The sequence below is a fragment of the Heterodontus francisci genome, chromosome 13 (assembly GCF_036365525.1).
Source record: "Heterodontus francisci isolate sHetFra1 chromosome 13, sHetFra1.hap1, whole genome shotgun sequence".
Lineage (NCBI taxonomy): Eukaryota > Metazoa > Chordata > Chondrichthyes > Heterodontiformes > Heterodontidae > Heterodontus > Heterodontus francisci.
The window spans coordinates 57559892-57577286 of NC_090383.1; the positions used below are offsets into that span (position 1 = coordinate 57559892).

General features: G+C 40.8%; 1 protein-coding gene across 6 annotated transcripts in view; it reads left to right on the plus strand.

Annotated features, from left to right (window-relative positions):
• The window catches only part of usp34 (ubiquitin specific peptidase 34), a 405374-nt gene that overhangs the window by 384947 nt on the left and 3032 nt on the right, over positions 1-17395 (plus strand). For 4 of the 6 annotated variants that reach the window (XM_068044865.1, XM_068044868.1, XM_068044866.1 and 1 more), the window contains exons 71-78: positions 107-214; positions 4069-4173; positions 4291-4415; positions 5761-5884; positions 8841-8920; positions 9755-9895; positions 14312-14458; positions 15300-15459. In XM_068044865.1, coding sequence (XP_067900966.1) covers positions 107-214; positions 4069-4173; positions 4291-4415; positions 5761-5884; positions 8841-8920; positions 9755-9895; positions 14312-14458; positions 15300-15459 — 990 coding nt within the window. Of the gene's footprint in view, positions 1-106; positions 215-4068; positions 4174-4290; positions 4416-5760; positions 5885-8681; positions 8821-8840; positions 8921-9754; positions 9896-14311; positions 14459-15299; positions 15460-17395 lie in introns of those variants that run through there. The other 2 variants (XM_068044869.1, XM_068044870.1) reach the window with 2 other exon arrangements.

Consider the following 17395-nt stretch of genomic DNA (forward strand, 5'->3'; position numbering starts at 1 on the left):
TATATTTAGTGTTGTCTTCTTTATTGTTTCTAACAAATAAATGCATATTTTTAAAGAAAATTATTTTCAATTGCAGATTCATCATGTTTTAACCTTACATTTACAGATGTTAAGCAAGCCTTGATCCAGTGGCAGGAAAGAATCGAATTTGCTCACAAGCTTCTCACATTATTAAACTCCTATAGCCCTCCAGAACTTCGCAATGCCTGTATAGGTAATAGTACCTTTAGGTTGTACTTCAGCCGCAACTAAATACATTAGCATTAGAATCTCTGAATCATCCGTCTGGGTTAGTTTCATATTTAATGTGATGCTGTGTTTGATTGACAGTATGGTGCTGGGGGTTAGCTGTCTGTGATGTGGGGTTTGAGTTCAGCACAGATTGACTAGATGAACATCTCTCTGCTAGTTAGAGTGTCCTGCATGAAATGATTTTGACCAATTTCAATGCAATTTTTGCTCCACAGCATGAAACTAGAATTAATCACAATTTAGCACTTATCCCTCGGAGACAAAAGATTGGTTGGAGCAAGAAATGGGGGGAAAAAAGCTTCATGAGTGTTCTTCTGAAATTGTGGGTAAAGCACCTTGTTGCCCACTTAAAGGAAATTTATCTTTATATATTTCAGTTTCCTTTTTTTAAAAAAGTGATCCAAACTCCAATGTCAATGCATCCCATCAGATTATATATTAATGTGTTCTAGTATTGTGTTAATAGTATGTTTGGCTGCCAATAAGACTGAGTAGTAGATTATTTCTGATTCAGATTTGTTCATTTTTTTCAATTTTCAATGGCCCTGACAGAAACAGGGAAAGAAAAAAAACTGAAATGTGTGATTTAGGTGTACTACCGATAAATAGCATAACAACACTAGTATTAATTCTGAAACTGTCCATAATCTAGCTCCTGAAACCCTCCAGCTGCCTAGTATTGCATTGCATTGATGCCAAAACGTTGCAACACAGTAGCTGTGTTGAGAGTTTGAGAAATCACCTAGAGGGATTAGAATTTTTTTTTTTTAAATAGTTGCCTAAATATTGCAAAACGGTAGCTGTGTTATGAGTTTGGCATTAGAAATTAAATGAAATTCTGCAGTTAGGTTTAAAAGCTTTAATTTTCGGTTTTAGAAAATTTTAATGGGACAAGTCTGACAAACCCTTGATAAAACTGCCTGAATCCAAGTACTTTCCTTCTGGGATCGCGCATCACTTCTTGGCTCATCTTTGTTCTTCGTTCTGTTGTCTGCACAATCCAAGAATAATCATGAATCGCTGGCTGGAAAGTAATTGTCATCAGGCTTCAGAGTCAGATATGAAACATGGTGAAAAATTAATTCTCTAATGTACCCACAATTAACCATCCAGTGAATTCCTGAGTTCCAACTCAACCAAGTTGTCAGTAGAGAAGCTGAGTAACTTTCCCACAATATGTGAAGGCAGTTCTTTGCAGGCAAAAAGGGAAATGGGAGGTGAGTCCATCTGGGTTGTACTCACTCGCCTCCTATTGGAAGGCCTCAGCAGCTGTATTGAAATTTGGCAAAGGGATGGTGTGTTGAGCATGACTATAATCTAGGGATGTGGAAGGACAAAATATAAATCTTAAATGCCATTTTTTTCTGTCTTATTTGGTATACTTTTAAAAACTTTTTCCATTGTACATATTGACAAGTCTTAATACTCCTATGACATGCCAGTTGCTCTATCCATCTTCCAAAAGATTTACTAACATATTAACAACTACTAACAATGTTGATGGAAAACAAAATGTAAGGGCATTAGTGCATGGGATCGATCTGTTATGAAATTAAATGAGAATGTCAGAGCTTTTTTTTTCATAAAAAATGATGACTTGAGAGAGGAGGAGTGGATACTTGGATTATAACCTGGATCTTGAAGGAGAACCTCACTATTTTAGTCGAACAATAGAATTTCTCTTTATACAGCACCTTTAACGTAATAAAATGCCCCAAGGCACTTCGCAGGCACATTATAAAACTAAGTGTAACACCGAGCCACAAAAGGAGAAACTAGGTCAGATAACCAAAAGCTTTGTCGTAGAGGTGGGTTTACAGGTGCATCTTAAAGGAGGAAAGTGAGGCGGAGAGGTGTAGGGAGGGTATTCCAGAGCATGGTGCCTCGGCAACTGAAGGCACGGCCACAAATGGTGGAGCGATTAAAATCGGGGATGCTCAAGAGGCCAGAATTAGAGGAGCATGTGTATCTTGGAGGGTTATGTGGCTGGAGAAGATTGCAGAGATAGGGAGGGGCAAGGTCATGGAGGGATTTGAAAACTAGAATGAGAACTTTAAAATCGCGACGTTGCTTGATTGGGAACCAGTGTACGTCAGTGACCCCAGGGGTGATAGGGGAACAGGACTTGGTGTGAGCTAAGATAGGGGCAGCAGAGTTTTGGATGTCCTCAAGTTTACAGAGAGTAGAATGTGAGAGACCAGCCAGGATTGTGTTAGAAAAGTCAAGTCTACAGGTAATGAAGGCATGAATGAGCGTTTCAGCAGCAGATGAGCTGAGCCAGGCAAAGTGGGTGATGTTACGGAGCTGGGAATAGGCAGTCTTAATGGCACGAATATGAGTACGGATTCTCATCTCTGGTCAAATGTGACACCAAGGTTGCAAATATACTGGCTTAATCTCAGGTTGTTGCCAGGGAGAGAGATGGAGTCAGTAGCTAGGGAATGCGAGTTTAGAGCAGGGACCAAAAACAGTGGCGCTGTCTTCCCAATATTCAATTGGAAAAAATTTCTGCTCATCCAGCACTGGATATTGGACAAGCAGTCTGATAACTTAGCAACATTGGAGGAGTCAAGAGAAGTGGTGAGGTAGAGCTGAGAGTTTTCTCATTTATGCTGACGACAAACACTGTGCCTTTGGATGATGTCGCAAAAAAGCAGTATGTAGATGAGAAGTAGGAGGGGGCCACGGGTAGATCCTTGGGGTCCAGTAGTTAGAGACCAAATCAACTTATTAAAGCTGTTTGGAAGATTTGTCTGGAGAGATGCTGCATTTCCAGGAATATGGCAAGAAAATCATGGGCTGAATTTTGAGTGCACGGCATGTATCCCGTGCGGATGCACCATCCCTGAGCCCCCACGATATTACATTGAGGACTCATTTAAATAGAGGGGACGGAGCGGCCGTCCCTGATGATGTAGAGGGGGCGGCCTCCGCGTCCCTGGCACCATTTTTAAAGGGTTTTAAGCCCACACAACTAAGTTTAATTGTTAAAGGGTAAAGATGAACAATTTTTAATACCCCCACCCCCCGCAATGGTAATTTCATTTCAGGCAATGCAATGACCATCAGTTGATCACATACCCGAACTTTCCCCCCCAGCCTTCAATCTTCTGCCCTTCAACCTCTTCCCACCATCCCCACATCCATTTAAAATTGATTTCCCCGCTCCTCCATCCTTCCCGCCCTGAAAATGTTATTGCTGCCCCCTCCCCACCAGGTTCTCGCCTGGAACTCCATATGGAGTTGCGAAGGCCAAACGGCAGCCGTAATATCAGAGTGGGACAGCTGCCGCCTGCAGGTAAGCCTACTTTAATTGTTCATTTCCATATGCTGATGAAGGGCCCACCGCCAGGCAGCTGGGGCCGGGGGGTTGGGGGGGGGGAGGTGGTGGGGCAGCACAGAGTTCTCGCTACCGCGGGTGGTATGCGGCGGGCCTTTCTCGGGTTGAGGCGGGCCTCTCCCTGCAGCATTTTACCGGCCCCCACGCCGCAACCCGTGGCGTCAAGGGGCCGGTAAAATTCAGCCCCATATCTTTTTTAAGTTGGCCACTTCATTGCACTCAGTTACCAAAAAAATTGCAATTTGTATCATCAGACAATTCAAGCAGGTGCTTTTGTACTTAACTTCCTATAAAGGCATCTACGTCCTGCCAAAAGTTAACTGCACTACTCCACACTGTCAAATTAACTGATACCGTAAATTAATCATTATTTTTTAATAAAGCTCAAGCTCGTCAATTGCTAGGATTTTTTAAAAATCTTGTCTATAAAATGTTTCTTTTTAATCAAGTTAAAGAAAATTGTCATTGCTTTCTAGATGTTTTAAAAGAACTTGTGCTTCTGAGTCCTCACGATTTCCTTCACACTTTGGTGCCGTTCCTTCAGCACAATCATTGCACCTGTCATCATAGTAGTATACCAAGTAAGTGCAACCTTTATGCAATTAACCAGCAGATAGTAAAATATTGAATTTCTTCCTTGTCTTTTCCATGTTTCGAAGATTCTGTTTCACTCTTTATCTTTTAAACGCATTTTACAGTGTCTTTAGGACCCTATTTCCCCTGTCGTGAGAACATAAAGTTAATGGGTGGAAAGAACAATATCCGTCCTCCTCGACCAGAACTTAATATGTGTCTCTTGCCCACAATGGTGGAAACTAGCAAGGTATGTATAAATCAATGGAAGTGTTCTATGCAGCACAAGGTTTACCTATGTGCTTTTTTTAAAAGGCAAAGTTATGAAAAATGAATGTTCTTTTTGAGGTGGATTCAGTGTTAAATTTCATGAGCTTCTACTTTCCAAGTTTCCGCTCCCACGGGCAGCTCCAATTGCTGCAGTAGCATTGCTGTAAAATAAATGAGATGAGACTGTTGCCTCAACCTAAGGAAGAAGTTTTTGATGATAGCTCCTGGACAAATGCAGGCCCTGCCAATGAGGAAGAGGCTGCCAACATTCTGGCAGCTGAGTATTCAGTCCACCATACAGGCCAGTGATATTTACCATATAGATGTCATTCAGTCATGGAGAGAGTATGTCTGGCAATCATTACAAAAGCTGTAAATTAAACAGCTGCATGTGGTTCTTGAAGAGGTTGGCTATACAAAGATGGTTTGAGCTCATTTTAGCTTTTTTCTTCCAACACAATATTGCATTTGTATGATCACATTCTTATAGCAGAGCACAGCATAATGCATTCCCTGTACTTAAGCGACTCTATTTTGTTCAGACCCTGTCTACTTGCTGCCTTCAGCAATTTTTCTCACTTTCTATAATCTAAGCATTAATGTGTCTGTCACTTAGGTTTTGGCACAAGAGTAAACCTATGTCAGTTTTTTTTTTTCAATCCTCATCCCTTTGTTCTTTATGTGTCACCTAGCAGCTTATCAAGGGATTTCTTTTTATTTGTTCATGGGATGTGGGTGTCACTGGCAAAGCCAGAATCTGTTGCCTATCCCTAATTGCCCTTGAGAATGGGGTGCCACCTTAAACCGCTAAAGTCTGTGTGGTGTAGGTACACCCACAATACTGTTGGGGAGGGAGTTCCAGGATTTTGACCCAGCAACAACACAACTCTTACAAAGTTGGCACCCCATTTATCTTATCAATTTCTGTCCATTTGTGAAAATGGAACTTGAGGTACTAGCCACAATTGTAAGTACCAATATTATTTTTGTTCATGGATAAAATCTCACTAGTAAGATTAAAAGATGTAAAGAAAAAACAATGCATGCTTTCAAGCGTTCAGTAAATTGGTTCCAGGTTTCTCTTCACGAACAAACATTGGTACAGCAAAAGATTTCAAAAAAGCAGTCTGATTTTATACCTACTGTGATCTGATTAAATATTATTTCTTCACTACGAAGTATGTAAATATTTACAATGTTTACAGTATATATTCGCTGTCATTAAACTGTTTGAAGTGGGAAGCATTAATGTGTAGAGTAAAATACAAGGTGAAAAATTTGCAAAGGCCATTATCTTTTTTGAATAATGCAAGTTTGTTTTGCAGGGAAAAGATGATGTTTATGACCGTGTGCTCCTGGATTACTTCCTTTCATACCACCAGTTCATCCATCTCTTGTGTCGAGTAGCAGTGAATTGTGAAAAATTTACAGAAACCTTAGTGAAATTAAGTATGTACCGATCAGACTTTAAAAAAAATAAATAAATGTATATAGTGGGCATGTTTTTATTAGTGTTCTGGTCTGTGCACTGAGTAGTTTGAAAAATCCACCATTATTCACAATGATGATCTTGCTAATTCAGTAGTAGGTTTCCTATAGTGAAGAAATTTCTCCTCATTTCAGTCCTAAATGATCATCTCCTTATCCTGAGACTGTGCCCCCATGTTCCAGATTCTCCAGCTAGGGGAAACAACCTCTGTGTCTACCCTGTCGAGCCCCTTCAGAATCTTGTATGTTTCAATGAGACCACCCTTCATTCTTCTAAACTCCAGAGAATATAGGCACAATTTGCTCAATTTCTCATCATAAGACAACCCTCTCATCCCAGGGACCAGTTTAGTGCACCTTCGCTGTACTGCCTCCAAGGCAAGTATATCAGTCCTTAAATATGGAGACCAAAACAGCACCCAGTATTCCAGGTGTGGTCTCACCAAAGCCCTGCACAGTTGTAGTAAGACTATTTTTGTACTCTAATCCCATTGCAATAAAGACCTACATGCCATTTGCCTTCCTAATTGCTTGCTGTACCTGCATGCTAACTTTGTGTTTGTTGCACGAGTGCACCCAAGTCCCTCTGGCCATCAACATTTACAAGTTTCACACCTTTTAAAAAATATTCTGCTTTTCTATTCTTATGACCAAAGTGAATAACCCTACACTTCCTCACATTATACTCCATCTGCCACCTTGTCGTTCACTCATTTAGCCTGTCAATATCTCTTTACAGGCTCTTTGTGTCCTCCTCACAGCTTACATTCCCACCTAACATTGTATTGTCAGCACACCTAGAGACATTACTCTGTCTCTTCGTCTAAGTCATTAACAAAGCAGTTTTATTCATAAACTTCAAACTTGCAAATCAGTATAATTTCAAAACCCATTGTGTTCATGGACATTGACATAGTTGCTGTGCAACATTTACTTCAACAATGCAACAACAGCAACTTGTATTTATGTGGTGCCTTCAATGTAAAAATGCATCCAAGGCACTTTACTGAGGAGTAATGGGGGAAAAAAAACTAGATTTGAGCTGAAGAAGGAGATGTTAGGAGGAGCGACCGAAAACTTGGTCAAAGAGGTGGGTTTTAAAGAGGATCTTCATGGAGGAGAGGGAGGTATAGAGAGAGGTTTATGGAAAGAATTCTAAAGGGAAATGCAATAGAGTTTATTGGGTAAATGTGTTGGAGAATTGCTGAGTGAGTCTGGTGAAAATAGCAGACACATGGAATCCCAACTCTAGAGCTTAAGTTACCTTGGAAAAAAATCCACCTTTCCCAAGATACACGATATGACTCATTAAATTTCCTCCTCCCTAATCCTTCACTCCTCACAACGGCATCTGCTCTTCTCCATTGCTTGGAAAAATAAAGTTGGGAGTTTGTTCTTCAGAGATGGACTCCTACACATGCATATTACTATTTCTAACACGCTTGCTTTTCCTCATTTACTCTCATCTCTTTTCACCTTCCTTTTCTCTCCCTCCCTTCCTACTGTTCTGTTTTTTCTCTTGTATGTTCCCCCCAGCGCCACACAGGTGACTTGTGGGTGGTGAAGAGGGATTCATGAAAAAAACATTGAGAGATTAGGATACTGATATTGATGGGAAGTGTGCAGGGAGGCCAGACACTAATATAATGGCAGGGCCACAATATATTGTTTTCTTCCGTTTCCCACCTGGCAGCCAACTAATTTGATAGCCTGACCTGCTGCTTGATGGGATAACCCCCAAAAGGGGGCTGTGATAGGGGATCCTCGTGGATGGTCCCTGGTACTTGGAGACGGGGGTGAGTGGAGATTGTCTCGATTGCAACATTGCGAGAGGGGCATGAGGATTGGAGGAAGGCTACTGATTGCAGCAAGGAAGAGAGAGATGCCATGATCAGCAGAGAGGAGGCTGAGGGTCTGGGGTGAGGTGGCGGGGGTGGGGGGGGCAGCCCTGCTCATCCTAGCCCATAGCTGTAAAGGCATTTTTTTTTCTTCCACCAGTCCAGGAAGGTGGAGTGTTCATACTGAGGTCCGAGAGACTTAATGCCACTGAAAGAGCATAAAGAGATTGAAAGAGCGTAGGTTGTTGGAGTCTTGTTTGAGAATGTTCCTGGGAATTGTAACCCTAATACAGGAAGCAGACCAACAAACTCTAGCTGATACATTCCTGCACACGCTTTGGGGAGTGGTTACAAAGTGGCTGCTGCGTTTTTCTGCTAAGGAGGCAGATGTGCTTTAGGGGATGATAACTGCCTTTTCTCCTAGGAGCTGCTCTGCTAAAGAAAATTAATGATGACTCCTGGGGATGCCAGTGGATGAAAGTATAACATGATTAGTGTGTAACAAAAGTAGGTAATAAATTAAAAAGGGGACAAACAAGCCTAAACCCTTAACCAATGAGGAAGACATTACAGATCAATTCAATGGTTACTGCATAGATGGCAGCTATAACTCATACATTTTCATAATAAAGGTATTAAGCCCTTAATTCTCCAGTGCAACTGTAAAATAACATATACTTCTGTCAATCATATAACATGGATCATCAAAATCTAAATGTTTGTCTTCAGTGTAATTTTAATTGCTGACAGTTTTGTTGAAATTGTAACTACTGAGTTAATGAGCTGTAATTTATTAATTTCATTTGAACCCATGTAAGTTACAGTTTGATTACTCACTCCACCATTTAGTATATGTTAACCACAATCATTTTTAGCAATATATCTGTAAATTGCTGATTTTTTTTTTTATTGAATTACAGGCCACACAATTACAATCCTTTTCATTTGAAAATTGGGCACTTCGCAACATCAAACTTCAAAATGTGCAGAGGAGTTGTGTGGTCTGCTTTGCGCATGACATGACTGATGTACAGGTTGTCTCTCTGCTCCTCCAGTGACTCTGCACTTTTTGTATACAGGTGTCCTGATAGCTTATGAAGGTTTGCCTCTTCATTTAGCATTATTCCCTAAACTGTGGACAGAGATTTACCAGTCTCAGGTATTTTAAGTTTCTGTGATTGTAACTACTTTCTAAATTGTTGGTGTGCTTTTCTTAATTTTGAGAATAAAATAACTGGTGTTTACTTGGCAGACTGTTTACTTGGTCAAAAACAAAAAGATTGCAAAAATAGTTACTTAGAACTTTGTGCTTCTTTGATAATGTTGACAATTTGCTGGCATCACTGTCTCCGTCTTCAATTTTCTAAAATATCCAGTTAGGTCACATAACTAACTTGTTACCAGTAGATGTGACGTAATTGGAATAGATGGCGTTTGAGGTCAGAAGGTACTTCGTAATGAAGAAGGCCTTGTATGTATTTGGTAAGGTTAAGAAAAGATGCCTTTGTGACTTTTCTCAACAATTACTGTTTAGCTACACCTTATGCCAAGATAAATACTTTGCATTTGGATCATTTTATAAATTTAATATCATTTTTAAACTATAACATTCATGAGGCCTGTGCATGAGAAATGTACATTTAACATTGTCAGAACTGCTATACCCTGCCTCAAAATGATTTTAAATGGTTTGGCAGGCACTGTTTCCAAAATGATGAAATCAGTTGTGCTGTTGAGAGGTTCTGTGCAATAGACAGGATCTGCTCCAGGGAGGAGCTGCATTAATCACCTTTGGCTGATTAGAGAGCAAGAGGCATGGGCCTAAAGGTCGGTCACTTACCAGCCCTCATAGCTGGGAATGATGCTTGACTTACAGTAATAAGAGTGGGAAAGGGAAGTAAGGAAGGGAAATTGCACACTTAACTGTGCACTGATGAACTTAATTTTAAGTTTTTTTTTTGCACTATTCTCATTCACATTACTTTTTTTCCAGTCTCCCATGGCAAAGAATTGTGTTAAGCTGCTGTGTGATGAACCAGTATTTGCTGAATATATTAAATGCATTCTAATGGACGAGAGGATCTGTCTGAATAACAATGCAGTTTATACCTTTCTTGCTTGCTTTCTTCCCAAGGTATGATGTAGCATTTGTCCCTGTACTGTAACCTGTTCATTATTAATTCTGGTCCTTGACACAGTAGAACAATGAGATCTCATTGCAAACATGCTGTATATAATTAAGAAGATTTACTTCTGCTGCTGCAGTGGATAGGTACTGAACTCTTGATAAAAATATACTGATAACTTCCCAGATGATTTATTGAGTTTATTCATTGAGTAACTAAGCCATAGAGACCAAGAGATTCTAGGTTTGATACTTGGCGCAGAGTCATAGAGTAACTTACGGCACAGAAGGGGGCCATTCAGCCCATCGAGTCCATGCCAGCTCTTCATGGAGCTATGCTTTCAATCCCACTCCCTGACTTGACCCCCATAGCCCTGCAAGTCTATTTCTCTCAGGTGGCCATCAAACTTCCTTTTGAAGTCATTGATCGTCTCCACTTCTACCACCCTTACGGACAGCAAGTTCCATGTCGTTACCATCTGCTGTGTAAAAAAAAAAAAGGGCTTCCTCATATTCTTCCCCCCCCCCACCCCACCCCCCATAACTTTCAACCTGTGTCCCCTTGTCCTTGTATCATTTGTTAATGGGAACGTCTTTTCCTTGTCTAACTTATCTAAGCCTGTCATAATCTTGTACACTTCTGTTAAATCTCCCCTCAGTCTACTTTGTTCTAAGGAGAACAAACCCAGCTTTTTCCAACCTAGCCTTTTGACAAAAATTCTCCGTCCCTGGAACCATTCTGGTAAATCTCCTCTGTACCCTGAGCTTATCGCATCTGGGATGGTGATCTGAATGGTAACACATGACCTGGCTGAGGGAGGGATAAATTCCCATGTCTAATTGCTGCAAACTGGAAGTGTGCATGGCCATCGAAAGGGCACATTGGACTGTGATGCCCCTTCTCATGCAGTCAAATGGTCAATGCTGACACATGAATAATAACCAGTTAGGTGAGGTACTACAGCGAATCTGGACACTATAAAGGAGAGGACAGGGATAAAATTGGCAAGAAAGTAATAATACTGATTCAAGCAACTAAAGATTCACAATATAAAAGCAAAATACTGCAGTTGCTGGAAATCTAAAATAAAAACAAGAAATGCTGGAAATACTCAGCAGGTCTGACAGCATCTGTGGAGAGAGAAGGAGAGTTAACGTTTCAGGTCAGTGACCCTTCATCAGAACTGGCAAATAGTAGAAATGTGAAAGGTTTTAAGCAAGTAAAGCGGGGGTGGGGCAAGAGATAACAAAAGAGGTGTTGATAGGACAAGGTCACAGAGAATAACTGACCAGAATGTCGTGGAACAAAGGCAAACGGTATGTTAATGGTGTGATGAAAGACAAAGCATTAGTACAGAGAGGGTGTCGATTGACTTTAAAATGCACCGCCCTGGCTCCAAGCACAAACATTAAAAATAAAAGTGGGAAGGCACAGTACAAATAAACAAAGAAAAAAGAAAAACAATTAGAAATAAAAAGGGGGGCCCGTCATGCTCTGAAATGATTGAACTCAATGTTCAGTCTGGCAGGCTGTAGCGTGCCTAATCGGTAAATGAGGTGCTGTTCCTCGAGCTTGCGTTGATGTTTGCTAGAACACTGCAGCAATCCCAGGACAGAGATGTGAGTATGAGAGCGGGGGAGAGGGGGCGGGGTTGGTGTTGAAATGGCGAGCAACCGAAAGCTCTGGGTCATGCTTATGGACAGCGGTCATCCAATCTGCGTTAGAGGAGACCGCATTGTGAGCAGCGAATACAGTATACTAAATTGAAAAAAGTTGAAGTAAATCGCTGCTTCACCTGAAAGGAGTGTTTGGGCCCTTAGTGAGGAGAGAGGAGGTAAATGGGCAGGTATTACACCGCCTGCGATTGCAGGGGAAGGTGCTGTGGGAAGGGGGTGAGGTGGTGGGGGTAATGGAGGAGTGGACGAGGGAGTCGCGGAGGGAATGATCCCTTCGGAATGCTGACGGGGAAGGGAGGGGAAGATGCATTTGGTAGTGGCATCGTGCTGGAAATGGCGGAGGATGATCCTTTGGATGTGGAGGCTGGTGGGGTGGAAAGTGAGGACAAGGGGAACCCTGTCGCGGTTCTGTGAGGGAGAGGAAGGTGTGAGGGTAGAGGTGTGGGAAATGGGCCGGACACGGTTGAGAGCTCTGTCAACCACAGTGGAGGGAATCCTCGGTTGAGGAAAAAGGAAGACATATCAGAAGCGCTGTTGTGGAAGGCAGCATCATCAGAGCAGATGCTTCGGAGACTGAGAATCTGGGAGAATGGAATGGAGTCCTTACAGGAGGCAGGGTGTGAAGAAGTGTAGTCGAGGTAGCTGTGGGAGTCGGGCTTATAATGAGTATTAGTAAAGATTCACAATTTCTGGTGACTACAAGAAACACTTGGTTAGCCTAACTTTCCTGTTAAGTATATTCAAGCCACTCTGGGGGGGGTGGGGGGGGAGAGGATCTCCAGTTTTTAGGCTAATTCTAATGGTGAAACGCAGCAATATTATTCCAGGAAATTTAAAATACATTAGAAATCACATTTCTCATAATCTCGTGGTATATTGATTTACAGACACTTTTTATTTTGCTGGTTTTGAAGTTAAATATGCAATTTTTTCCTGAGGGTTTTCCTATCCCTCTATTTAACATTCTATTTGTATCATTTAATTATGATCAATATTTATGCTAAATTTTAAATGAATATCATGAAATAGTAACTACATATTTCGCAGTTTGCCTTTTACCTTCAGATCTTGGATCTTTTTTATTTCTGATGCCTGATACTCATTTTTATTTTGTAGTTTTGCCTTGAGCATCTTCATTATGCTTGCTTTTCTTGACTGCCATGCTCTAAATTTTTATGCTTTTTTTTCTTTCATCTGATTACTTTTCTAAACTTTTACTTTTTTCTTCTGTGTTTTCTTGTATTCTAATTTTCATGTTTCCACTGTTAAATGCATCTGCTATAGCTCAACAATATTAGCTTGTGGTCCTAATTCCTGAGTAGGTCTCTTGCTGAGGTCTCTCGCAGCTTTCATTTAAAATCAAATTAACGTGACCAATCCTGGTAAATGAGTTGCATCTGTCCTTGGACAAATTACGAGAGTTCAGCACTCTTACAACAGTGTGATACACACCTTCGGGTGGAAAGGGCAAAACAAATAGTCTTCTACAAGAAAATGCCACCTTGGTGATTGCAGCTGTTCAGAAGTCCATAACCTGAATGTTCCCCTCCTTTTTAGTTAAAAGAGTAAAGCATGGCAGCAGGCTTCAAAATAGAAGCCTAATCAACAAAAATGAAGGCGTGTTAACTTATAGTGCATTACTTACAGGAAACAGCAGAAGCATTATGGAGCCTGAAGGCAACATTTCGTCAGGTAGTCTACACTATAACAAGAATTAGAATATTACAGCGCAGTACAGGCCCTTCGGCCCTCGATGTTGCGCCGAGCTGTGAACAGGAATAGAATGAACAACACAGTCTTACTGTAGAAATTAAAATAGATATGCTTAGCATTTTATCTTCATATTTGCACAGGAGGAAAGACTTGCGAAGAAGATATTGCAGAGCAACTAATAGCTATGAATATTAAATCACAAACTGGGACTTAAAAGTTCATGAAGTTTAAAAGTTGATAAGTTACCAAAGGATCATGAAGTGATGCATTTTCGCAGGAACACGGCAGGGAGGCAATACAATTTTCAAGGGGGTGCAAGAACAGAGGGACCTGGGATTCACATACCCAAATCTTTGAAAGTGGGAGGTCAAGTTGTCATGGCTGAATAATGTCAAGGTCTTGGAGAGGGTGCAGAGGGGGTTTACCAGAATAGCACCAGGGATGAAGTACTTGATGTGAAAAGACTAAAGAAGCTGGAATTGTTCTCAGAAGAGAGAAAGTTATGGGGAAATTTAAAAGAGGTGTTCAAAATTGAGGGGTTTTGATTAGATAGGTAGGGAGAAGTTGTTCCCATTGGTAGGAGGGTCAGTAACCAGAGGACACAGATTTAATATAATTGACAAAAATCCAGAGGGGGAAATGAAATGAGAATTGTTTTTAACAAAGCAAATTATGATCTGGAATGCCGTAAAAGGGTGGTGGAAGCAGATTCAGTCAGAACTTTCTGAAGGGAATTGGATATATACTTGAAAAGGAGAAATTTGCAGAGCTATGGGAAAGAGCAGGGGAGTGGAACTAATTAAGTAGTTATGTCAAGGAACCAGCACAGAAGCGATGGTCTGAATAGCCTCGTTCTATGTTGGATGATTCTATAATACTAACAAGTTTCAAAAGTTCTTTGGAAAAGGCAATTATACTAAAGGATTGTCAGAAATATGGACTTGTTTTTTGTTGCCTTTTGTGTGCACAAATGCATTTGTAAATAGTTTTATTTGAAAATGTACCACTTTCATTCTTGACATTATGTCTTCTCAGGTTCAGAATCAGGTATTTTCCAGTTCAAACTGTTCTAGTTTGATCAATAATTTAATCACAAATCTAATAAATGAGTACCATAACCTTGAGCCAGAGCTTCTGGGACAGCGTGTTGAAATCTCTAAAGTTGGTGCTATTCTAAATGGGGTAAGATACATATGGTCCTCCTTTATGAAATCAAAAATTTTATTTTTCCAGCTTTCCACTTGATATTGCTTTTACAAATGTTATACTAACTGAAGTATCTTCACACATTTTCCACAAGAACAGCCCTTCTGGTGCATTCCAGCTGTAACTCGGGTGGGACTGTACCACAAGGGCTGTAATTTAAGCTCAAGGACTAGACTTCCCATCATCATGGGGCTGGGCTGACGCTCCTGCATTGGAATGTAAAATGGAACCTCGCCCCTAACTCCATGACCTTTGTTGGGGTCAACAGTGAAGGTCCCTGGACAGTGTATTCCAACACTGACACAAAGTTGCACCTCCACACAGATTTTCAGAGCTAATATCATCTGTGTGTTCACCGTCTGAATTTTTACCATGAATCCAAATGGTTCAGGTCATGTTCAGAAAGTGAATTAAATGTGACTGAACCTATTACGTAACATTCCCCTACTCACACCCGACATGCTGATTTCCCCCCCCCCCCCCCCCCCTCCCATTTACAACAGTGGTAATACTTATTAGAAACCATTTGTGAGAATAGAACTGTCTGCATTTGGCCTGTTGGTTTATTCAATGCTGTTTTTATATTGGATGTTCATTGTAGGCCAAGTTCTGATGCAAACAGTGGGTTAACATTTTTGCTTTTGCCTCTGGGGCATTGGTTCAAGCACGGCCAAGCTAATGCACGCAAGTCTTGTCCCTGTTTCTGAGCTTCCTACATGAAATCTGTTTGGGCATTGTCAACCCAGTTCTGACAACAATGAATTACGTTTTTAAAAAAAATTGGTAGACAAGTTGTGATTTATTTTGCTGTTGACAGGATCTTCGAGCTCTTGCCTTGCTGCTTTCCATACACACCCCCAAACTTCTGGACTCAGCACTGATCCAGACGCTACAGGACTTGTTGAACAAGTGCAGAAATTGTCAGCAGCAGCGAAGTGCACTACAGGAACAGGAAGCAAAGGAAAGAAAGACAAAAGGTATGTATAATGGATTATTTTGTTAATTTATTTAAATTCTGTGAAATAATTGACACTTTGCCTTTCAACTTTTTTATTACAACAGTTACTAATATTCCCATCAGTGCAATACATTTTACATAGATTGTAAGCTTAAACATTTATATGTATATTACCTATACTGACGTAATTATTTTTATAGGCCAACTGTTTAATGCACTGGTCGTTCATGACAATCATATATAAACTGGAGAATTTTATCTTTACAGGCCTTTTTTTTAACTCACTGCAAATAATGGCTACCTGCAGTACAGAGGCTAAACACAGCCTTTGCAGCTTTTTGTATTGCAGTACAGCCTCTCCAAAATAAATAGGTGGCTTTATTGCTAGAGAGAGACTGCAACTGGAGAAATGCTAAGAAGTCTGGGATCTATATTCTGAGAGACCTATTCAACAAAGCTGTCCTCCAAAAGCACCCAAACCACCCAAGAAATAATCCAACGGCAGTAGTCTAGCCATAGTTAGACAAGAAGAGCTACCTAGCCAGTATGACTGCTTGTTCCTAGTGCAACCGCAAAAGCAGAAGAAATTCTAATCTATCAATGTGCTTCTCCCACAACTACTGTGAAATCAAAATATACAGTTCATAAAATGTATAAGTAAAGGTAAACTAAAATACTATCTAAAAGAATCCAAATTATGAATGGAAGTAATTTGGAACTCAAAGTCATCATCTGGTATTGAATATATTTGGTGTGATTGCGAAGTTAAAGTGGTAGAAACATAGGAACAGGAGTGGTCTATTTAGTCCCTCAAGCCTGTTCCTGCATTCAGTGAGAGCATGGCTGATCTGTGACCTAACTCCATATACTCATGTTTTGCCCCATATCCCTTAATACTTTTGGATAACAAAAATCTATTCACAGAATCACAGAATTGTTACAGCACAGAAGGAGGCCATTTGGCCCATCGTGTCTGCAATAGCTCTTCGAATAAGCAATTCATTTAGTTCCATTCCCCCGCCTTCTCCACGTAACCCTGCACATTCTTCCTTTTCAGGTAACAGTCTAATTCCCTTTTGAATGCTTCAATTGAACCTGCTTCCACCACAGTCTCAGGCAGTGCATTCCAGACCTTAAGCACTCGCTGTGTGAAAGTTTTTCCTTGTGTCACTTTTGCTTCTCTTACCAATTATTTTAGATCTCTGCCCTCTGATTCTTGATCCTTTCACAAGTGGGAACATTTCTCTCTACTCTGTCCAGACCCGTCATGATTTTGAATACCTCTATCAAATCTCCTTTCGGCCTTTTTTCCAAGGAAAACAATCCTAATTTCTCCAATCTATCTTCATAACTGAAGTTCCTCATCCCTGGAACCATTCTCGTGGATCTTTTTTGCACTCTCTCTAATGTCTTCAGATCCTTCCTAAAGTGCAGTGCCCAAAACTGGACGCAGAACTCCAGCTGAGACCGGACTAGTGTCTTATACAAGTTCAACATAACTACCTTCCTGTTGTACTCTATTAATAAAGCCAAGGATACTCTGTATTTTATTAACCACTCTCTCAACCTGACCTGCCACCTTCAATGACTTATGCACATATATACCAGGTCCCTCTGCTCCTGCACCCCTTTTAGAATTGTGCCCTTTATTCTATATTGTCTCTCTATATTCTTCCTACCGAAATGAATTACTTCACGTTTCTCCGCATTGAACTTCATCTGCCGCCTGTCTGCCCATTCCACCAACTTGTCTATGACCTTTTGAAGTTTTACACTAACCACCTCACAGCTCGTAGTGCTTCCAAGTTTCATATCATCTGCAAGCTTTGAAGTTGTACCTCGTACACCAAGGTCTAGTTCGCTTAATATATGTCAGGAAAAGCAAGGGTCCCAACACTGACCCCTGGGGAACTCCACTATAAACCTTCCTCCAGCCCAAAAAACATCCATTAACC